The sequence below is a fragment of the Acyrthosiphon pisum genome, chromosome X (genome assembly GCF_005508785.2).
Source record: "Acyrthosiphon pisum isolate AL4f chromosome X, pea_aphid_22Mar2018_4r6ur, whole genome shotgun sequence".
Lineage (NCBI taxonomy): Eukaryota > Metazoa > Arthropoda > Insecta > Hemiptera > Aphididae > Acyrthosiphon > Acyrthosiphon pisum.
The window spans coordinates 28,324,396-28,349,933 of NC_042493.1; the positions used below are offsets into that span (position 1 = coordinate 28,324,396).

Here is a 25,538-nt window from a genome sequence, read left to right on the forward strand (position 1 = left end):
AAGTTGTGACGATTAACAGGAATATATTATGAAAACCAAACTTTCAAGGTATTCTAGGTATTATTGATTATTCAGTAGAATTCAGTAGAATAATACAAAAATCAAAAAACCCATACTAAGTAGTAAATTATTTGGAATAATACACGATTTTCTTTAAAAAATGCTAAATTTTGCCTACTTTTTTCTACTTTTTTAATTTAACAAAAATATTGGCGCATTTCTAGTTTAATTGCATACGTCGGAGTGTTGGTAGGACAATTAAATAGGTTCAAAAAAAAAAAAAAATTATTACAAAATGTTGAAAACTTTTTGAAGATACATAAACAGATGCTTGATATGTATGGTTTTGATAAAAAAAAGTTAGTTTCCCATAACTTAAAAAATAAAAAAGTTTGACCCAAACTTTAAAGGTTATTTCTTCATCATTTTTGTTATACTTTCATATGGCGTCGGCTGGTCACTTCACCCCAGAACACATTATATACATTATTTTTTTTTTCGTACAGGAGCCTCATTTAAAACTTTGGCCCCTGGGCCTGTAAATGTCTTAATCCGGGCTTGATTATAAGTACAGTTAAAAATAAATTAAATAATTAATTAAATAATATTATAGCTAAACCATACATGGACGTCGGTCTAACATTTCATTACGACGATGTATCTAAATTTACGTACTGGTGGGACTTGGTAGAAATATGTCCGAGCAATGACGAAAAGACCAGTTATTTGAGAAAGTTGCCTTATTCATCGTGTGCTGATATTGATATAATTTTGAGCACAACTAACAACAGTTATATGAATACCATATATAATATATATGTGTTTAGCGATAGATATTCAAGCACAATACAATTTTTAGACGACAAAGGGTAATTTTTCTGTTTAACATATATAAAAATGTATATAGATTTAATTTAATAATGTAATTATAGTATCATTATTGTTATTAAATAATTGTACTGTGAAACTGACTTACACTTATAATAATTATTCGAATATAAACTAATTCAACTGATTTCAGAATTTCAGGCTTATACACAATAATTATAGTTTATGTTGGATATAAGTTGGCATTTGATATATTCCGATCTTTCAAATTCAAATTGGGATACACCGAAACACCTTACCCAGACCGTATACTACAAGTAACATAAATCATGCTAATTTGGTAATATATTATTGTGGTCTAAATAGTAGAAAACAATATTTGTAGCTTTGTTACGAAATTTATGTGGTGAGATTCTTCAAAGAATATGAAATGGAAGAAGATTTATACGCAATGTTAATATATTTGTTTCGATCACCAGAAACGTTAATTCGTTATACAAGACTACCAGATCAGGAAATGCAAGAAACCCGTGCTTAATGAAACATAAATAATAAAAGGAAATGTATTTTTTTGATCAGTTTAATTAAAATATAGTAATTTTTTTTTCAGAAAATTACAGATTTCAAAAGAGACTAAAACATATTTAAATATTCTTCTTGTTTAATGTCTAGACATTGATGTTGCTCTCCTATTAAAAAAACAAACTCAGTAAAATATTTATGGCTGTATCTTGATGACCGTTTAAAAAGTAGAATATACCTACAAATAAACTAATACATAGGTAACTTAAGAGTTAAGAAAATTCTTCTATGTTTTTAAGACTCTGAAAATTATTCTGAGTGATAAATTTAAAGTTATAGTATACAAATTTTTAATACAATCCATAGCCCTCTGGGATTATGCTTTTAAAACGTATACCATCAAATTATCTAACCCATATTAAATTCATTAATTAAGTAGATATTTATTCAACAAGCCATTGTTTCACTCTACTTTTTTAATAGGTACCTATTATAAAGAATTAAAAATATTTGTTATTAATTCTTATTTCCCTATCACTTATTGTTTGTACACTAATATTGAATCATAAAAATACTATTACTTTGCCATATATACTCACAGCCCTGGCACGTATTTAAGGGATGGAGGGGCAAGTGAATCCTGTTGCTGGGGTGGACATTTTTAGTCCATTTAGGGGGCGTCAAATGTATACTGACATATTATTATTGGGTATTAATTGTATCGAAAAATAAATACATTTATAATATAATATATTCTAATTATTATTAAAACCTTTTGTTAAAAGCAATTAGTACATCTCAAAAATATATATTATTTTTATGAATTAGTTGGAAAATAATATCAATAGTTACAAAAAATATTTAAGGTCAAACTAGGAACTTAGAAAAATGTTTTGCGTTGACATTATTCATAATTGAATTAGAAATAGCAAGTAGATAAAACCTATTTTGAAGAAATTATCACTTTAATCTCTAATCTCGGTTCTAGATTATTACTATAAATAAAATTCTCATTTTCTGGTAACCGTACAAGTTTTGGAAACCATGGTTTGCATTATTTTAAACTTAAATAATTAAATCATATAGATTATAGATCTAAAAATTAAAATCTTAAAATTTTTTTGAAAAAAACAATAAATATTTTATTTTACGTAACATACACCAGTTGCAGAGGATAAATAGTGTAGCGGTGAAAGGATTAATTATTATATAACCAATGATACTGGTATCAGCGGGAAATTCTTCTAAAACAACTTGAAAAATGTTAAAAACAAAATTCATGTTTAAATATTTTTTTTATTAATGAAATATAATATTTAACAACAATATTGAGATAATATATAATATTCTAAAAGTATATGTACAATAATATTTAATAACTGTCCAAATAGTATAATATTTGTATCATAAATTGTGTCTATTTATATAAAACTAACTAGATTTTCATGCACAGGCGTGCACAGACTTTGGGTTCCAGATGTGGCTACTATTTTTTGACCATTCATGCCCTTCCCCTTCACAATTCACACACTGCCCCCCGCAGAAAAGTATACATACTAAAAAATGTATATAAAAAATAAACTCGGAACAGAAAATTAAAATGTAATATTGTTATTGTTATAATACTTCCAAATTCCAGCAGTTAGTTGGAAAAGACTCTACAGAGCAGGGAAGTAAAATTTTCCTTACGTTCCGTGCCAAAATGAACTGGTTTTTTTTTTCTTAAATGCCATTAAATTATGAAATATATACATAAATAATAAATAAATTGTGGTCTTGTTAATTATTATTAAAAATATAATATAATAAATATTTTATTTTTGGCACGCAACAAATTTGCCATCTCTTCTTTAAGGGATAGACTTTTTTGGTGCCTACCTAAATAAAAAACTTGAGATTAACCTATAGCCCTTCAAGCCACAACTGAAAGCACGCCTATGCTCAAAGGTTTAGATTTATTTAATTTAACAAAAAAAGAGAATAAATTTAGAGGACAGGAATTATATAAATATTTTTTATAATGATAAAGTAAAATAAATATATATATTTAAGCGTTACAATATGCTCACACACAGCAAAGTAGTACTATAAAACGGTCATTTTGATTTTTAGAAAACTATGTATTTAAAACCATTAAGATGAATTTTCATTTTCTAATAACATATTAAATGTATTTTAGGCAAAATAATGTCTGAACAAATTTTATAAACTTTTTCTAAAGATATTTCCAAAAAATATTTTAAAAGTTTGAGCTAAATTCTATTTTTTGTAAATGCTCTTTCATAAAAAAAAATTGAATACTAAATGCTGTATGGTACCTAATCTTATATATTGTAATTAATGCTAAAATTGATTATTATAATATTTCAGAATACAAAATAAACAATTGTTATACATGGTAACTTTTTATGTTTTAAAAAAATAAACATGTTCGCAAAAGCGTAAGCACAATCTAAGAAAAACAACAATAATAAATGTAATTATTATCGCAGCTTTAGGTCACATGTATTTTCAATTCTAATGATTGCTTAGTACTACAATAAATAAATATTTTAATTTATTATATAATATTTAAGTACCCTATGTTTAGTTAACAAATTATAACAAATATTAGTTGAATGTTATAGTAAAAATTATTTAAAGTGAATAAGAGGAATATGATTTATATATTATACATAAATTATACTTCCATTCACCAAAATCGAAGTTTGTAATAAATCATAACCGCTATTCATTTTTTTTTTTTTGTACATTACATTAAAAGTATTTTTGTATTTATTTATTACATACATGCGCCTTCTTATTTATAAAAACACAGTTCTTAAAATCTATAAGTAATAGTAACTATATGAATGGGAGATATATAACGAGAAACATCAATGAATAAAACACTTTAACTCCAAAATTAATTAACGATGCATAAAATAAAAACAGAATATAAATTAAGGAATGTATTTTAAACCTCTAAAGGGCTAAATACGGTTTCACCGTTTATTTGATATTGTGAGGTCATGATATCACTGTTCGGTCTTGTAAATATTAGTATATACTAATATATCTATATTTCAAATCGTAACAATTGATGGAACATTAACCTGAATATATTTGTGTTTCATTCTTGAGCAAACCCTTCAGTCTCCTCAATAGCATAATTGAGTTTTTCGACTAGTTGGTCATAGCTCTTGTATGGCGGTAAGTCTAATCTGTTAAAGCATGTGTGAGACCGAGGTAACCATGTTTCCTTACCAACCTTTTCAATGCAAAACCTCTGTGCTCCATTGCTCCCTAAACATAAGTATAATTTTATTTAATAGTAATTACTAATCACAGCATAAATCTAAAGAAAAATGTAAAGTTTTTAAACAATATTATTTGTAGTTTTTGGTTTAACTCACCCATAAGCTCAGCAAACCCTCCTACCGGAACCCTACATGTTCCAGTCACAAACTGAAGAAGTCTTGCTCGTTTTTCATTGTCAGCTTGTTTTACAAACTATATTTCAAAACAAATTATATTAAATATTGCCAAAACCCAAATACAAATAAAAGATTAAACTGTTAAGATAATAATAGTTTTGAAATTTAATTTTTATTTATAGGCCAATTTCTTAGAATATTCAAATAGAATAGGTAGATTTGTTTTTATTTAGTGACCGAAATACAAGCGTTAAAAAATAAAAAAGGAAAATACATATATAACCTAACTTTATAATGCATAAACTCAATAAAAATTAAATATAAAATCTTAAATTACTCTTTAAACAAAGTAAAAATTATAAAATCATATTGGGACATTAAAATAGTATCCATTTTGTTTAAAGAATTTATTTAATTACCTACTTAAGTTTTTGGTATTATGATATTAATTATTTTATATTTACAATTTATTTGAAAAATTATTTTAAATAATTGGTATGTAAGATTGTTAATATTAAGTAAAATTTTAAAATTAATTTCATTGAAATATTTAGATTTTATAATAAATGTAATAACTTGAAAATATATAATATATTATATAATTTTAAATGATTTCTTATTTTTGAAGAATATGGGTTTTATCATTAATTTATTATGAATACTATAGATTGCTCACTGCCCGGTTATTAGGTGGCACAAAATATTTATTCTCCGTAGAAGGCTAGACGAAAAATTACTAATGATTACAAAGGTACTGTCCATTACTAACCACGCATTTGTGCTTTGCAATCTATAGTATTTATAATCAATGGTTTTATCTATTATTATTCGTAAATATAATATGTATATAAATATAAAATTACATATTTAGGCTAATTCTTAAAATTTTTTTGTTAACCCTTTCACTGCTCCAGCTATAATATTACGTCCTAAACATTCCCACAATTCACTGCTCCGACATACTTTTATGTTACTGTATTTTATAATATTATCTTTTGTTGGTAACCGTACAATTTTAGGAACCCTGGCTTGCATTATTTTGAACTTAAATAATTAGATCATAATATTAAATGTAATAAAAAAATACATAATATATTTAATTTAACAATTAAAAATATTTTATTTTACGTAGCATATTACACAGGTTGTTGAGCATAAATAGAGTAGCAGTTAAAAGGTTAATAATAAGAATATCAATTAGTACCTGCCAAAACCAGTTAATTTGTTTGCTAGTTCTATTATAGTGGCGATAAATTGTATGCTGTTGCCAGTCTTCGACGTCAATCTCTTGCATGCCACACAGCATGAGTTCCAGTTCACGTTCATCGAAATATTTCAACCATTCTAATGCAACTACTTCATTAAATCCATCTAATAATGCTTGAGTTTGTTCTTCAATACCACGTGTCATTCTCCATTCAGTCATTAATTTAATGTATTCATCTTTGTTAGTATCAGTAACCTTCACTTTGTCACCATTTTCTATCAACTCATGATGGACAACTTGACCAAGTACTTCAAAATCCACACCAAAGTACATTTCAATATCACTTTCTTCTAAATTATTGTCACGTATCCAAACCAATGAATTATAAAATTCTGGGTCAATAGATTCGATATCTTTCATGGTAAGTTTTTTATTCAGCATACGCTTGTAAAAGGGCATTGTGAAACCAGAGTAAATAAAACGTCCATGATATAAAGCCTGCAATTGTAATCATAATATTTATATAATATTCCACATAATTTAAAACCTATTTAATATAATACGGTACGGTACCATAGCTATGAATCGTCCAATAAATTTGAAATATAACAAATGGTCTGGATTCACATAAGAAGCAGGATTAATTTGTAGACTATAATTATTTTTGTTGGCATATTCAAACAGACAGTACATTGGGTTGAGTACTTCGTGTGAAAGTAAAAAGAACCATTCTCTGTGAAATTCAATAATTATATTATTATACTGATATTGAATAGTTTTAATAATGAATAAACTATGTACCGTGAAACACCGCCATAATCTAAGCCTTCTTCTCCACGGAATACTATATACAAACGTTTCCTCATTTCATACGCAGCAGATCTCATTATTTGATGATAGGAATCTTCAAACAGTGTTTGTCTGGAAACCGTTATCTTAATGTGGCTTGATATTGCATTACTTTGACACAAATACCGGAACTGGCTTAATTTCCAACGGAATGACCTTTCATAAGCGGCAGGTACCCCATAAGGACCAGTAGAACTAAAATTATAAATATGTTTATATTTATAATACATAATTATTAGAATAAATATTCTTTCTTATTATTTACCATTGAATGGGTGGTATATGGTTACGAGGATCTTCAAATGTAGTTGTATGTGTATTATGATCAACAAAATATCTAATTCCATCAGTGGTTTTTCTTACTTCCCAACCAGTTGGTAAATCAGAATTGTCAATAATCAACTCAGTTCTAATAAAATTAATTAACATTAAAATTATATTTAAATAAAAAAATTTTCTTATTTATACCCTTGTGTACGTGGATCCTCCCATTGGGTAATGCGACTTTTATGATTAACAAAATAACTTCTACCATCCGGTTGGAGACGCTTTTCCCAACCATTGGGTAACGGTCCTAAACGATCTTCCTCTTCAACAACAGGGGTTGGTGGAACTCCTGTAGTTTGTCTATTATTTGGTCCAGAACCTGTTCCTAAAGCATGCTAAACATACCATAAAAAAATAATTAGTTACATAGAAAAATATACATTATTTATACATTTTACCTGAGGATACAGAAATCTTTGGTTTCCTTGTTGAACTACATGAGCTCTTTCCCCTTGCCAATGTTGGTAATGCTGCAGTCTTTCAACGTTTGGTCGTTGCCATGTTGTAGTACGAGTATTATGATCCACATAATAAATACGCCCACGGTTATCTCTTCTGAGCTCCCAACCAGCTGGTAATGGTTGTGGTCGTTCCCAAGAAGTTGATTTTGTGTTATGATCCACATAATATGGTCGTTCAAATGTATCAAATCTCATTTCCCAACTACAATAACATTTGTTAGTTAAATGTTGTAGCTCAAAAATAATATATTATTAATTATTTTCACAAACCCAGCGGGCAATGGTTCTTCTATTGGTAATGTAACAGGACCGTTTTGATGATGAACAGTAATTGTTCCCTCAGCAGAATTATTGTGTGATGGTGGAGTTTGTGATGTCCGAATGTTATTAGTTAATGCATTATTTACAAGATTATTTGATACATTCATGTCTATAATGTGTATAAATTAATTTCATTAAAAAATCTATTATAAATGGTTTAAATAATAAAAAAAAAACAGCTATTACCTATAGTTGGAGCTGGTGATCCAATAGCAGCCGTTGTTGAGGAACGACTACGAGCTCTAACACCGTTACTAAAATCGCCATTTGATAATCCTATTGAAAAATAATGTCTTAATTTAATTTTTCTTTTATATATTGAGTATAAGTACAGGTATAGGTACCTGGATAATTATTAGTACTATTGCCTCTTGCTCTGGCTGGATTCGAAAATTGAGACATATCAATATGAAAACCATGTAATATAGTAATCAACTCTCCAACCTTGACTAAATTGTTAGATGTGGATGAACTTGGTGCTTGATGATCATGATGACGAACTCGTATCAAATCAATTGTCAACTCCAAATTATCACAGACACCGTTATAATTACTTAAAATATCATAAAGACTAATACTCTTTTCTGCTATAAGCACATCTTTTTGAAATTTACAATAATCTAATACACGATAGTGTAATATTGAGAATGGAGTAACAAGTCTAAAAAAAAATTTCAATACCAATTATAATTTAATTTAATCTTTACGTAATGACTATTAACGTACACAGTGAATTCTTCATTCCATTGCGGTTGATATGTATTTTTTATAACTTCAGTTTTATTTCTTTTGCAATCATCAACAACAAGTTCAACATATGGATGCGGTTTAATCAATCCACCATTATTTTTTAAGCTTGCACTTTCAACTAAAATAGCAATAAAACTCAAATGAATCATCATTCAAACTTAATTATAGTAAAATGCATTTAAGTTAAAAAATAGTGTTATGTTTGCAATTTTCCTGTGATATTGCACAAGTTTTTTTCTTTTTGATGAATATAACTTGGCTTAGCTATGATATATTTTGAGTGGTTATTTCCCACGCGAAACAGTATTAAATTAACAATTTATAGATACTGGTATTCTGTTAATACAAATGTTGAACTTACTTGTTACAATGAGTTGAAAAATTTGAATTTGACTTGAAGGAGCAATTACCCTATCCCGAGTCGATATTGAACAATTGGCCAAACTCTCTACAATAGTACCCATGGCAATCAGAATTTTTCACTTTACAGTGACTTACAAACCATAAAATATTTTAACACGATTAAGGCTAACCTATAAAAAAAAAAAAAATTTTTATGATTAAATAATTCATATCAATTTAAATAAATGATCAAAAAAGTGTATTAAATGTAACAATTGATTTAGAACAAATAAGTAAATATATAGTAAATAATCAAATACTAACAAATTTAGTTTGGATAATAAATGCATTAATAGATACTTAATGAGAAATAAATAGGTACCAATATATTATACATAAATAGCTAAAGCTAACTTATATTATGTAACCTAACATACCTTTAATAAATATTTTAAATTGTATTAATTAAAGAATATCAGATATAAAAATTTAAGTTCAAGTTACACATTCACAAGAAAACTTATGTATAATACCAAGTATATAAATTTATTCATTTATACAAATGAATAGTAATATACTTCCCTCATAACTATATACAACTTTAGAGTTAGAATAGCAAAATAATATTTATAATGGTTAAGTATAATAATATATTATTGTAAATTTTATAAATTAATATTTATTATACATAATACATATGAAATTGGTATTATGTAAAATCTTTCAATATTTATTAGATATGATATACCTAATATTAAAAAAAGGAATAAAATAGTCCTCGTGATTGAACATTGATACTACCTACCTTACACAAACTAATAAAATAATTGTTTAAACGGCAAAATGAAAAGGGCAATCCCTAAGTATTTTGGATTTTGAATCATTATTCCGTATTTTCCTAATTACCTTTTTTATAACTATAACTTACTATATCTATATACAGTAATATATAAGTTATTATTAAAATTAATATTAAGCCTATAACCAAAGAAAAAAATAAATGCTGAAAATATTATTAATAAAAAAGATGGGAAAGTGGATGAACAAATAACATTTTATTGACATTCATAGAAAAAAAAACTTTAATTTGAATCTGTCCGTACACAATTCAAAAACCGTCAAAATATTTTGTGTTCAAGTATAGTAATTTATTGATAAAATAAACCTATGATATAAATTTAAAGTGTCTACGACTATTCGTTTTTGAATTACAACAAAATAAGAAAATCGCTACTAGAGAAATAGTTAGTAAAAATGTTGTAAACATTTGAACTTCAAACGCTCATAAAAATTTAATTTAACTCCCTTATAGATTTCTTTATATTATTTTTTTATTTGACAAAGGTAGATAATCTTATAAGGAATCTTGCATGACATTTTAAAATCTTAGGTTACATTTAACTCAAAATAATTTGCACATTTAACAATATTGTAACAACATTGTAACAATATATTAGGAACCTTGTATTAAATTTTCAAGCTTTTTGACCCAACAAATAAAATTTTATTGACATTCATAGAAGTTGCTAAATCATAAACCGATTTTGGTAAAAATTCTGTTTTTCCTTAATTTTGATTTTGATTTTCCCTGCGCGTTTGAAAACTATATTAGGAATTATAAATTTTGACCTCCCAGTGCACCAAAAAGATCTAATTTCCCATCAAACAAGATACTGTTGAAGAAAATCGAAGCAGTTTTACTGCCCCAAACAGTGATGACACTCAAAATTTAAAAAAATTTAAAAAATTAAAAGAAAACACATCATTTTAAAATCAATACATTCAGAGCTCTAGACCAGGGATTGATAACTCTGTGTCAAATCAAAATGTTTGATTGATTTTATTTGCCTCGCGTGTCAGAAACTTTGAAGACCCCCCCCCCTTTTTTTTTTGGTCGTCGTGTAAGGCATCCAAAAATATCTGTCGACGTCTGTCGACTATTCTGTTGTACCTACGTTTTTACGTAAACGCGATAAACAAATTTATTGATAATCTAATCTTCTAATCATTTACGAGCTTAGGAAATTGAAAGTACAGATAACAATATCTTACGATATATTCCAATAATAAGTTAAAGATAGTTTCAAATTATCTATAATTTTTTTGGAAAGTGAAGTAAAAATTATGAATTATATTTTAAAGTGGCGTGTCACTGAAATAATGCGCGCGTGTCACTCGGTGACACACGTGACATAGGTTTGCCATCCCTGCGATAAACTATAAGTTTTTTTTATTCTAGATGATCATAAACTTATATCAAATATTAATAAAAATAATATAAGTAGATATAATACTTCTTATATAATAGATGTGAAGGTCAAAAAATATAATAGATGTTCGTTTAGATTTAAACAACAAATAGGTCACAAAATGAACCTCTTATCAACTACCTACCTACATATATAATTTATGATCAGAGCTATGAATTAATTAATTTACCTATAATTTATACAGTCAAAAATAGAAAAATATGCACAAATAATGCTAAACAATGCAAAATTATGCAAAATGTATTTAATAAAATTAATTAACAATTCAATTTACAGCTTGTTCTAATAAATAATACGAGTTACGAGTAGAACATTAAAAACAAGATAAAAAAAATAGGTACAAAAATAATCTACGCAATAGATACTACGTAATTAGGTACTGAGTTTCTAAAATTTCTCTATATATAGATACATACATTTATTTCTAAGCTAATACAGGAGCAAGCAACATAAAATTGGCCATGAGTAAAGCAAGGATCTGTGTTGTCGATTCCTGAAACTTTCATTGTCTGTCCTTGTGATTTATTAATTAAAATTGCAAAACAAAGTTTAATGGGGAATTTCACACTGAGCACATTTGAATTCGAATGGATATTCATTTCTAATTATCGGTATTCTTTGAATGTATACAATTTGACCATTCTCAGTACTAATAAAAATTTATACCCTGGTTCCATTGGTGAATTGGGTGTATTCAAATTTTGATGAGAATACCTAATAGGAGCACCAATTTTCAAATCGAGTTTTTGTGGTGGGAGATCTGATGGATTTTAAAAAATAAGGAATTTGGTAGGAATATCTACAGATTGATTTTATTAGTAAGTGTATCAACAGATAAATAATTTTTGCTACCAGCTTCGAACATAGGAAGAACCTTTATTTGCCACCGTTGATTCATCCCAAACAATAAAACATATCTCCTGTAACAGTTTACCAAAAGAACTATATATTATATACCATATTTTATATTGTATTGTAATCGTTTCATTTGAAAAAAAATCAAGATAATCAGATCAGTAGTTTCAAAGAGTAAATTGTACATTAACTATTTTACCATTTACGTCACCACTCAACATGTTTCATTAACGTAAAATACCTTATATAAAATATATGCTGCCATCTGTGAAGTTTAATTTCAATCAATCAATTTATTTTCATTTATCAATCCTATTAAAATAGTATGTACATACCTATACGTCTACGCTCATTATTTTTTTACCAATTTTTCATTCCTAAGTCACTCCCTGAGTTGCATCTACGTATTCCAAGGATGCTTCTCAAAGGGTTGATGTTAAGTTTTAATTAGACAATGTAGCAGTGGTAGGTATTATGTTTAATTTTTAATCTTTTAGATAGGTAGGTACTGCTTTAAAGTGTTTGCTATATGAGTGTTGTCAGATTAAGTGTGACAAGTTAAGTTAATTTAATTAAATTGCCTTCAGTTATGTTAAAAATTAATATTAGTATTTTGACTATTTGGTTATAAATTAAAACTTATTTTGAGATGGAAAATAAGAGTTTGGATAATTTATACCCATGTATAGTTTGAATTTTTTGTTTGTGCCTCCCCCTCTTCAAGACATTTCTAAAATACACCCCTGACTAGTATCAATTGTTGTGTACCTATTTATATTAAACTAAATGCGAGACTAAATGCCATATGCCCATATTAATAAGCTTATGAATTCCTAACTACAATTAGAATCTGTTTTGTTAAATTTCAAAGTTGGTATTACACAGTGTTACATTAGTGATTAGTATACCTAATACTACTTTATAGTTGTAGCAGCCCATACCATTTTTTTGTCTTAAGAACAACTCAAGCACCTTCTCAACCAAAAACCCCATTTTGTTATCTCCAAAATATTATGCCCGATATTCACAAAAGAAAAGTCGAGATCGTGAATCAAACTGTTAATAATAAATAGGGCCCGGAACTTGATGCATTTGCATCTTTTTTTCAAATGAATCAAATTACATTCAATACTCGTCTTTACAGAAATTTGATTCATGAAATATAGAGATTAGGTAATGGTACAATTTTTATTTTGCATTTTTTGAATTTTCAGGTTTACGGTAATTTGTTAGTATTTTTGGTGCATTTTATTCAATTTTGTACTTTTTTAAAAATATATTTGCATTTTTCTTGTTGAAAGTTACATTTTATTGTGACACATTCAGTTTCCATTAGCTTGTCGATTATCGTCGTTAATTATCTTTATCGTTTGTTATTAAAAAATGTTTAGTCATTATAAAGTAATTTTTAGTATTTTTGTGGTCATTTTTTGGTGTTTATAAGTTATTTTAACATTTTTTTATTGTGTGCATTTTTCAAAGATTTTTAGGTGCCAAACAATCTACATTAGGTAATGCAGAGATATCTAAATTTAGTAGTTATAAAACTGTTTAGGCACAGTATACTCAAGTGACACTCAAAGTCATACTCTCATTATTATTATAGGTACCCACAATTAAAATAATAATTACCATCAGCAGCTAATGTATCAAACGAGAAGTGATTTGTTCTATGATTGACTTACCCAATACAATTTATAATCACTTAGTACAAAAAAGAAAGACCTTCTGATAAAAAAGAAAATAAATCTTGAAAATGGATTATGTTAACGTGGGGTTTGAACACTTGAGTCTTGGATATTATATTATTTCTAAAGTGTAATAAAAAAGATAAGACCAAATAGTACGTAGGACAGAAACCCAGCAGTTTAACATGTTGTAATATAATAGCACTGTTCAAAACGTTCATCAATCGTCCTGACCCAGAAACAACAATGATGACCCATGTGGCCATGTCATGCTTATCAGCCATACTCATCAGCCAGCCAAACACTCACTGACGGCAGACAGGGTAATAGTGCAGTGTGAATGAAATTTTATGTTTATGTCAAGGCATGACAATGAGCATGCGCTAAGCGGCAAGCTGGTGGATAGTGCTCGTTGTCTGGTCGACACCAATGGCAACTTGAACAACACGATAAATAAGAAGACAACAAAAAATTATCCAACATTTTTTTTATATTTTTATTTGACATAAGCAATTTATACTATTTTTAGCGCAATAAGTTTATATGATAAGAGTAAAAGTAGAATAACATGAATGTTGTGAATAAGCAGCCACCCATTAGTGGCTCTTGACTGATGATAATTATTATTTTTATTTTTTATACATTTATTATTACCTATATACTTTTTTTTTCTAGAGACGTTAGACATTAAAGTTTTGTAAAAGGTCACGGCACCACATAAATAACATTATAAGCGAAGAAATTTGCGTCATGACTCATGACACTGTAAATGACGGTCGCGGTGAAGGGGTGAGGGGGAGTGGCACTTACCGTGTATTGACGTCTCGCAGAAGCTCGGTGGCGACAGGTGCACTCCAATAGAATATTGCAATATTTGTTCTGGTTCGGGTCTGCGCTGGACTCGTCGGTGGAAGTAGGGCAGCACAGGGCTAGCGACTGAGTGAAACGGAGAAAACGAGGAAAAATGGCGAAACGTCTCTCCCGCCGTTATCGACGATCGCCGATTGTATTACGGCGGCGGAAACGATGACGCCATGACTGTTCGTCGGCACCGCACTTAAGACCACGACGAGTTATATCGCTGTTGAGGCAGCAGCGGCGATTTCAGCGACCGGACGACAGACAGATCATCAACCACTTCCAATCGATTATTATCTTTCGGAACGAATACGGTCGACCGTGATCAGCTTAATATACTACACACAAAATATTGTCGCACAATTTGAAATAATAAATAATAATAGTAAATTACGATGGCAGTAGCAACAATTGTGTGCGTGCGTGGGTTAATTTTCCAAACTATTTAACTCTACCAGACATATTATTAAGTTGTTTAAGCGGAGAGAGAGTGCGTTTTGGGTCGCGAACTTGCGAGTGGACGAGATAACACGACACGCGCGCGCGCACACATATGTATTCGCACACACGCACACACAAACACACACACACGCACACCGACCACCGCACTTCACGCGCAAGTGCGCAACTGTTGTTGCACAAGCTGCGCGGCCGTGTTCTTACCGCTTGGTTCTCACCGTATTCGCGAATCGCAATAATTATTAATATTTTAATTCATAATAATAAATTGTGCGGCAATAACGTCGTGTATTGACAATTTATATCGTAGACACGTCCAGCTGACACACACGAATAGTACGCGATACGCATTACGGTACCAACTTTTGTTATTATGATTATGGTATAATTATATTATAATGATTATAATATTATTACAATATTTTTTTTTGTGTTTATGTTGTGATAACGACGTACCTAATCGTTTCCAAAGAAGATATTATCAAGATACGGCAGGCTGCGTTCAGCCAGTATTTTCGACACAGAGATCTGTATAGTTAGTGAGGTTTTCGAGCAGCTGCTGTGCACCGAGCACAAGACGTAGTACTGACGTAGTAGTCGTAGCTCGTAGGCAATTCGTACTGTTGAAAACAGTGGTTTGTACAACGTCGTGTGAACTGGGCGTGATCGAACGGTGCGGTTATCGACGAACGCCGAACGGTTCGCACCGTCGCGCGTCGCCCGTATCGACGACGAATACAGGCGTAGTTACTTACTAACAGCAGTACAACTTTACTATTATAATAGTTATGAACATATTAATATAGAATCCAAACTAATGGACAGAGCTTAGAGAGAGAAGTCAGGGGTACTATATAGAGTGAGCGAGAAAAGGATCAAAGTAGTAAAATGTATACAGTTCCTTATGCGGGCTTTATGGGGGGTCCTTCACTAATTTATGCGATAATTCTCTCTCAGTTATAATATTATGGTAATAATTATATTGAACTTAAAATAACTGTGTTTGTATTGTTTTAGATTTTTTGGATACAGCATGAGCTACTTACGTGGAACCTAATTTTAAATTTTAAATTCTCAGCTATTAAAATAGAACATTTTATAACATTTTGACTTCAAAATGATTTTCAATTTGATACATTTTGTTAACATTAGAACTTAAATAATGCTTTTATAACATTTATAGAAAAAAAAACTAAAAAAGTTTAAATTTGAAATTGCCCGTAATCAGCTCAAAATGAGTCGAAATATTTTGAAAATGTTATAAAATAGGTAGGTAAAGAAATTTATAAAATAAACACATGGTGTAAATTTCAAGTACCTACTATCTACTATCTAGTTATTTGTTTTTGAATTACAACAAAATAAGAAAATCGCTACACGAATATCCCATGTTGTAAACATTTTATTAAAGTTCAAACGCTCATAAAAATTTAATTTGACTTTCCGGTGGACATTTTTTTTTGTTGTTAAGATAAACAAACTATGCCTTGTATTAAATTATAAAATCTTAGATTTACAAAGAAATTTTTTTATGAATAATATTTTTCAACTACCATTGTAACGAATAACAATATATCAGGAGCCTTATATTACATTTCAAAGCGATTTACCCAACGAATAAAATTTTGTCAATAAAATTATAGAAAAAAAACTAAAAATGTCAGCAAACAGCTCAAAACGAGTCAAAATATTTTGAAAATGTTACGGTATAGGTATAGAAAACGAAAATATAAACATTCAGTTAAATTTTCATGTATCTACAGTTATTATTATTTTTTTAATTACAATAAAATAAGAAAATCACTACAAGAGAGATCGAGTAAATATCCAATATTGTAAAAATTTGATCTTCAAACGCTCATAAAAGTTTAATTTGAATTTTGACTTTCCGGTACACATTTTTTTTTTTTTGATAATATTTGACAAACTGGTGAAGAATCTTGTATTAATTTTTCAGATCTTAAATTTAAAAAGAAAATTTTTTATTAATTTCTAACATAAAATAATTTGCAAATTTTCGTGATTTTTACTTATTTTGTCGAAATTCGTACTTTAAATGCTTATTAAAAAAAAAATTGTGACTGTATTTTTAATATTTTTCAACTACCATTGTATTATTGTAACAATGTATTTGGAACCTTGTATTACATTTTCAAGCTTTTTTACCTAACGAATAAAATGTCATGTATCTACGGTCATTTTTTTTTAGAGTTACACCAAAAACCAAAATCGGTTTCGTCGAAATCCGATTTTGCATAAAAATTCCATAATATTAATTATATTACGATTTACATATTATTAAAATATTTACAATAAAGTATCTACCTCCTTTAAGCGCAATGCTAATATCATACCTTGGGGAGACATTTAATACAAACAAATAATTTTAATTCTCTTTTTTTTAAATGATATACACTACATTTGTATAAGCAACCATTGTATACTGGGAAATAGAAATAAATTATAAAATGTTTGCAATTTAATAGTTTAATCAATTTTTTTATTATAAATAGCAACACTTTAGAAATATATTTTAATATAATTAATATAATAAAATAAATATGAAAATAATATAATAATAAACACTGCTATGTCATTTTGCCTGATATCATACAAGTTTTTTTCAAAGTTTTTATGGCCAAAGTATTATAATAAGCTTATTTATAAAATAATTTTAGTATTACTTGCCTTTTTATGTTCAACTTCGAATAAAAAAAAATTGAAGGAACATAAAGTTTTATATTTAAAAATTAATTTTTAAAAATGATTAAAAAAAGGTGGGTAAGTGGATGTCGCTCTGCTGTACCGTAGGTTACAAGTGGGTCACTGTATAATGGATAGTATTACATTTGAATTCAATGATATAATATCACTGTATAAGAAAAACGATTCTGAGCGGAGACGGTTTGTCAGTCTAGGTATTAGACATATTATATACTTATCTATGGTATTAAAAAAAAAAATTGACTTATAATTATAGGTACCTATAATAAATTCCAAATTATTCATATCACAATATCCATTAGGTAACGCGTTATACATCAACAACAAACCGTGGTACTATCATAGATATTTAATAGTATACTTTAGAAGTTTCAAGTACCCACAACTCATGATTTATATGCTCTTAAGATTAATGTACATATATGTAAGGCCCGGAAACAAGGGGGGAGTGAAGTAGGCGCAACCTCCCCCCCCCATCACACCAAATCCCTAAAAATAGGGATTATAAAAGTAATAGAGTACAGGCTATAGCCTATAAGTGATGAATCAGGTAAAATTGATTTATAGATAATGCAATTGATACATATTTTCAAAAATAAAAAAAAGAAGATATCCTATAATAAACTACTAATATTATTGTTTATCAATATAAATATTACCATACAATAGTTTGTAGACTTTTAACTGATATAGGTATACAATTGGTTTTCTAAAATATCTGCTACCTTTTATTTAAAAATGATGTTACCTAGTTCATAAAAAGGGTACCATAAAAAAATTTAAGCAGTTAATATGTGGTTGCGATCAAGGCGAACAGTTTTTTTTTACCCATTTGGGCTGGACAAAACCTTCTGCCCCCCTCTATTGAAAACTGAAATGACGCCACTGATTGACTTATTTGAAATAACTTGATAATTTAGTTTTTTCTACAAGAACTACACAGTCCTGAATCAAAAAGGTTACGTGTTTTTATGTCTACTGTGGTTTAGTGCGTCTTTACATTAAAATATTTTGTTCGCCGTACTAAATATATACTAATATACGACTATACTAGTATAGGTAATATAGGTACGTATTATAATATTTTTTATTTTGTGCAAATTGTGCTCATTTACGTATTTGCAATAATTGAATTTAAAAAGTATTTAATACTGCGCTTGTCATGGATAAAGAAAAAAGAAAAAAATTGTTTGGACCATAGGTGATTTCAGAGGGGGGAGGGCCGATAGAAATTTAAAATCTCGGTGGGCCGAAAACTCTAAATCCGGCACTGGATCGACAAGTTAAAAGTTAGCAGCTAACAAATTATAAATTTAACTCGATAAGTTAAAAGTTAATATAGACAAAAATATTAACTTAACTCAATTTAAAAAAAGTTAATTTATTTTTTTTTTTAATTTGTATGTAAATCACATAAAGGGTGAATGTGACTTTCTAGTTTCTAATTTATAAACTATAAAAAACAATTTTATTGAACTTTTATCATAATGTACACTGTATACCTTTTTACTTTTATATTACTATTATTTACTAATTTAAACTATACTCATCTCAAATTAATAATTTAACAAATATATTTTTTTTATCGTATACCAATATTGAATGTCATAATACGTGAAAATGAGTACATAACCTTCATATATATTATAAGTTATACAACATTAAGACATAATAATTGTCAATTTGTAATTTAAAATTATTAATTTTATTGAAAACATTTATAATTGCAACTCGCACAATATATTGGTAATTTACAACTAAATAAAATATATTAATATACAAAATATTATACGTTAACAAGAAAAAGAACAGAAATGTCTGTGTTTTTGTATTAGATTATTTTTATTTTATACTGATATAGTAATATTTACATTTTACGTATAAACGAAAAATTTCAAAATGATTTTAACTTGATAGATTTTTTTAAAATCAACTGAAAAAAGCTAAGTTATTTCAACTGCAAATTAAACTATAGTTAAGTTAAAAAGTAAAAAAAAAAAAATAACTTTTTAACTAGTTAATGTCCACCTTTGCATATATGTATTATGTTACAATTTAGGCAATTTAATCGTAAGTATAAAGACAATTTTGCGCTGCCCCCCCCCCCCCCAAAAAAAAAAAATCTCTATTCATCCCCTGGTATATGACATTATATTACAAACGTATTATCGCCTATGGTTATTACTTATTATTAGAAAATAATTTGTTTTTCCTATTTTTTTTTTCACTGTAAATGTTTGAGTCATTGACCCTAACAATTACCATATTATATAAATATATAATATTATGCTGGATTTATTTTCCTTTACGCAGAATAGGATAACTGACAAGTAACTTGAAGTACGCATGGTAAAGATATTTTTTATAAATTGATCACTGTTAACCACGGTTATCTGGTTGATTCTATGCCACTATGCTGCCCGTGTATATCAATGGTCTATGAAACATCAATGCATCATCGACCTATTAAGATAATGTCATCTCAAACTATTATAGCTATTTCTTTGCAACAACAAAGGTCACGCAGTGTTATTAAAACCTCAAATTATTGAGAACCGCTCACAGTAAATTTAAAAACAAGTCCGTATTGCTATATTATACCATCAGTCGAAATTAGGAACTGAGAGTCCAAAGTTGTCTCAGACTATTTATGTGACCCCCAAAACAAGTGTTTGTTCACAGGGTATGCAAGCGCACACGCTGCATACCTATATTATGGTCGTGACGGTAAAACTAAAAAGTCGCATGACGCGATTTCGTCCTCAATTTTTCGAGGTTGTACCTAGAGTTGTACGTGTACCCTCCGTAAAGATAATTTCACTTCAAAAATATAATATAACATATTATTACATAATAAGCTCATCTTAATCGGTATCATTGATATTAATAACGACAAAAGAGAAAAAAGAATGACTAAATACAACAAAACAAAAAAACTAAATGATCTCATCACAGCTTGATTGACTATTATATTAACACAAGATAATAAGACATAGCTCTCTTCAGATGAGGGCTATCTAAATAATTTCTTGTCACTGAAGCTAGTCAGTAGAGATGTCTCATGAACGAGTAGGTTGTAGCTTGTAAAATACTAAAGTTCGTAGGTACATTCCTACCTGACGCTTGTGCTTTTCTCAATCAATTGATAAAATACCTGCACAAACTTAGACGTTAAACTATCATTTAAATTTATTTTAATCGTCTATTAGATACTTCAGCGTGGTTATTACTTATTAATTCTGCTTAAGTCATTTGAAATTCACATTGGTGCGTAAACTGTAAATTCCAAATTCAATATTTTACGGAAATAGTGCCCTATTACTATACTAACCCTCTCAACATAATTGTTCTCAAAGCAAACAATTATAGTATCCAGTATAGTTACTTAGGTACCTATAATTACTATAGTCTGTAGACATTGGTCTCATTCTCATAGTTTCTCTGATAGGTAGGTAGTTTAGTGGTAACCTATATACGTTTAATAATATTATATACACTGCGATATTTGCTTCCACTTTTAAGTGGCTATATAGTATACTATATATATACTAAGGTATTTCAAGCCTAATAAATAACCGAACGATCGGTTAAATACATTAATTATAGTTTATCATTAATGACATTTAAATTACTAACATTTAGAATATTTTACACCATTAAAAATGTTATACCAGTTCCTAAATATTTTCATGTATAAAATAATTAATGAATAATATTTTTTAACTTTTTTAAGCATAAAAATGTGCATATTCTACTTTAAAAGTTGATGATAATATTCGATTGATACGCTTTATATATTGAACAATGATTTATTTTTGCCTAAAATTTGTAAATCTAAATTTTAATTTATATCTTATATTCAATCTATATAGATAAGAATTTACCTATAAATAACTTCAGATAAACACAACAATTTAAATTTAAATATCTATCTCTGCTGTTTATTTAACTTAAGTGAATGTATTATATAGATAGCCTGTAGCTATAACCACCAGGCAGAGGGGAGGTATGTATATGGTATTATGTAATAATGTTAAATGTAGACATTAACTTGTTAAAAAGTTATTTTTTTTTTAACTTTTTAACTTAGGTAGGTACCTAATTATTTTTGTTTCTAACTTATTCAGTTAAAATTGATATCGTTGTAACTTGTTATAGTTAATTATCATTGGCATACAGTTAATTTTCTTTTCATGTCATGCGTAATCAACTAGACAATACTGACTCATTGACTCTTTTTCGATTTTGATAATTTAATTTCGAATCATATACCTATTACGATTAGAATAATCTAATTTTTTATACAGTGTTAAGCGTCTTGGTAAATGTTTGTGTATAACAAAATACTAAAGTAGTTTAGGACTTAAAAATATTGTAATTTGAAAAAAAAATTTTACTAAGTTAAGTTAATTGTATTTTCTATCTTAACTTTAAACTTTTTTTTCCACCATAGGTGGATGCTTACCTGATTTACTATATAGCTCATTTTCCGTGATCCGACGAAGTCGGATTGCCTACCTAGGTGGCTAACTTGAAAGTTAATCGATTTTTACTTGATATAGCTGACTTGCTAGACACTCCAACACAGTTTTCGACTTTACACTTTTTAAATAAGAAAAAGCACCAGATATGTGACGGCACATACCACTCTATCCGCCGCAGGTGGATTGCTTATTTTGGTTTTTTCTTAGGCGGGTGATGATTGACTTGCTAGACACTCTAACATGCAAGTTTTCGAATTTAAATTTTTTTACACATACAAAAAAGCAACGAACATACTCTGTGGGTCGGGGGATAATATCATTGTCGATTTTCATGGGCCATGGGAGATTTCCAGACAACGAAACTCGACTTTTAAACTTTCCCGCCTTCGAAACGAGAGATAATAATTATAATAGACTAGTTATTCTTTTCTATGAGTCCGTGGTTGTCGGTAATTTTTGTTTGTAAAGTTTTTAGTTTATAATCCTTAAAGATAGTATAATCCAAATACATTGAGCGCGTTGTATGTAAAATGTAAATAGTTTTATACCATGACAAATTAAATTAAATTTGTTATCGTTAGTATACCTACTCTGTTGTACGGATACACACGCATGCTCTTGAGTGGAATAGTGAATTTTTTTCTTCATTTTTTTGAACGTCGTTATTCGTGCGCCAGCAGTACGTCGATTGCCAATAATATTTTTATCGTTGAACATTATTTTTCCTCGCGAGCTGTTAATTGTTTACTTATACAGATAGACAGCACTCTTCTGGGGTAGTAGTACGTTTGGAGTGGACAGCTACGTCGTCGGGCCTAACGGGGAAATGTATGAACTACCTAGCCTGCTGAAAACGGCGTACCTACTACGCTTGCAACAAGAACAAGCGTAACAATTTCGACTTGCTGGAAGCACCGGACGTTGGTTTGCGAAGTTGTTGAGAGTTGCTGTTCGAATTTTTAAAAATCGACAAAAACCAAAACGAGGGCAACGATAGGCAGACCATGTTCAGTAGATCGCAATTCTGCACCAATGACCACAGGTATAAATATATATGCAGCGTTTCACAGTCAAATCGATTGCATGAAACTTGCTTACGAATTCGGCGTCCCTCGTGACGGTGAGTCAAAATTGGTCGGCGGGACAGTGTGCGACATAATGGCTGTGGTATCGGGCAATATGGAGATTCTAAGATACGCCTTCGAGAACGGGCACCTGGGCTGCAAAGTGCGGTCATCTGGAATTCTTAGTTTACGCAAGGGAAAATGGGTGCTCCTGGGACGAGATGACATGTGCCGTCGCCGCTATGTACGATCACCTGAACTGTCTGATTTATGCACGGGAAAATGGGTGCCCCTGGAACGAGAGGATATGCTTCAACGCCGCGAAGAACGGTCACCTAGACTGCTTGGTTTACGTACGGAAAAACGGGTGCCCGTGGGACAAGAAGAAGTGCAACCTACTATAGTAGGTTAAGTTGTATTATTATAGGTATACCTACCTATAATAATACAAACGTTTCTGTTATTAGTAGATTAGATAGGTTTAATATTATATGACCTTAAATTGTTATTTGATATAAACAAAATTATATGTGTTAAATTATCAATTGGGGTGTGTTATTTATTTATTAATTTATTTATATGTGTTGGTATAGTCCTAAAGTAAAATAGGTTAGGTTATATACACTGTAAATTACGTTGAAAGTTCAATAAATTTGTTTATTATAGTTTATAGGAAAATTGAAAGAACGCATTTCGCAGCCACTCTTAATGTGACCCACATACCTACCTACTAATTAATAAAAGTAAGTATATTAACTTTTTTTAACCTGACTACCTGAGTTAAGTAAATATTTTTTTGAAAATTAACTTTTAACTTGTCGATTTAAATTTATAATTTGATAGCTGTTAACTTTTAACTTTAATTATTTTCATTAACTTGCCCGCCTTTGATTTTCAGAATTACTATTATAACCAGACTTACAGCCAAATAATGAGCCCATTATCAAAGGTAGGTATCAAAGGTAGGTAAGGTATATATATTAAATATATCATTTAAGTATATTTATTATATCATATTATATATTAGTTATTAGTACGAATTAAATATAATATATATATATTCAATTTTAATTAGTAGTTATTAGTAATTACATTTTGCTATTTAATATTATTATAATTACACTATTCCCGTATGCCGCGGTATAAAATGGTACTGTGTTTATTGCTGTTTGAAATTATTAATTAAGTATAATTTATATAGGTAGTATTGCGTATGAATATTTGTGTTGGCATATAAGTAGGTATCTATTAACTTCACCAGTTACGCAAGTGGCATGCGAGAGGTCATTCTTCACACTAAAATACATCAAAAATCGGCTAAGAAATACAATAAGTAACGACAATTTGGAATCATTTATGTTAATTCCCGTTGAAAAGCGGACATTGGCCTCTTTAGACGATGACATGTTAATTAACAAAATCGGGGAGACCAGTGAAGTTATGAAAAAACAATTAAAAATTAATTGGATGAAAAACGTAAAATTATAAATCATACTATATTTTCAATATTTTGTAATTGTATTAATTATTTAAATTTTAAATTACTTTGGTTGATATTTTAATTAATATAATACAACAGTTTACATTTAACTTGTATTACATATTATAATCTTCAAAGTTTAATATATGTTCCAAACTATTTTATAATTAGGTACAATTTTTTTTATTGTCTGTGTTTAAAAACTTAAAAGGTTAAAATTAATAAGTTTATTTCGCTATTTTATAAAATTGAATATTAATTTACAATAACAAAAGTTAGGTAAATGAGTATAATAAAACTTGTGTATTTGTTTAAGGTTTAGGTTTAGGTAAGTTTATTATATAATGTGCATTCTTAGGTAAAATCTAACTGGCTTGCCTAAAACATTTTCCCAGCCTGAAATATTATCCCAGACCGCCCCTGGTACCTACTATTGAAAATTAGATAAATACCTAGCTAATAAAGAAACTGAAATAATTGAAAATAAAACATTGTTAGAAGAGTATATAGAAAAAATAATTAGTCATGATAGATAATTTTAAAAAAATCCTAGCTCCATCATTATTTCAAAATATCTCTAAAAAATTTGAAATCATTAACAACAAAGAAAGCTTTAGTGCTGCAGCAATAAAA

The 25,538-nt window shown here is 28.7% G+C and overlaps 1 protein-coding gene across 2 annotated transcripts; it reads right to left on the reverse strand.

Moving 5' to 3' along the window:
- Positions 1–3,105: 3,105 nt before the first annotated feature.
- Positions 3,106–16,070, reverse strand: LOC100159135 (E3 ubiquitin-protein ligase Su(dx)). 2 transcript variants are annotated; one of them, XM_029485210.1, is made up of 15 exons: positions 15,610–16,070; positions 14,647–15,032; positions 9,043–9,214; positions 8,658–8,799; positions 8,276–8,592; positions 8,118–8,207; positions 7,881–8,040; positions 7,548–7,812; positions 7,291–7,484; positions 7,088–7,231; positions 6,775–7,017; positions 6,547–6,706; positions 5,971–6,471; positions 4,746–4,842; positions 3,106–4,635 (listed from the first exon to the last, which is right to left on the reverse strand). In XM_029485210.1, exons 3-15 carry the CDS (start codon positions 9,143–9,145, stop codon positions 4,463–4,465), a joined length of 2,589 nt encoding a protein of 862 aa, XP_029341070.1. In that variant the 5' UTR covers positions 9,146–9,214; positions 14,647–15,032; positions 15,610–16,070; the 3' UTR covers positions 3,106–4,462. The 2 variants fall into 2 exon arrangements, with proteins under 2 accessions (XP_029341070.1, XP_029341073.1); XM_029485213.1 differs by lacking the exon at positions 15,610–16,070 and adding an exon at positions 12,146–12,213 and having other exon boundaries at positions 14,647–15,558.
- Positions 16,071–25,538: the final 9,468 nt, after the last annotated feature.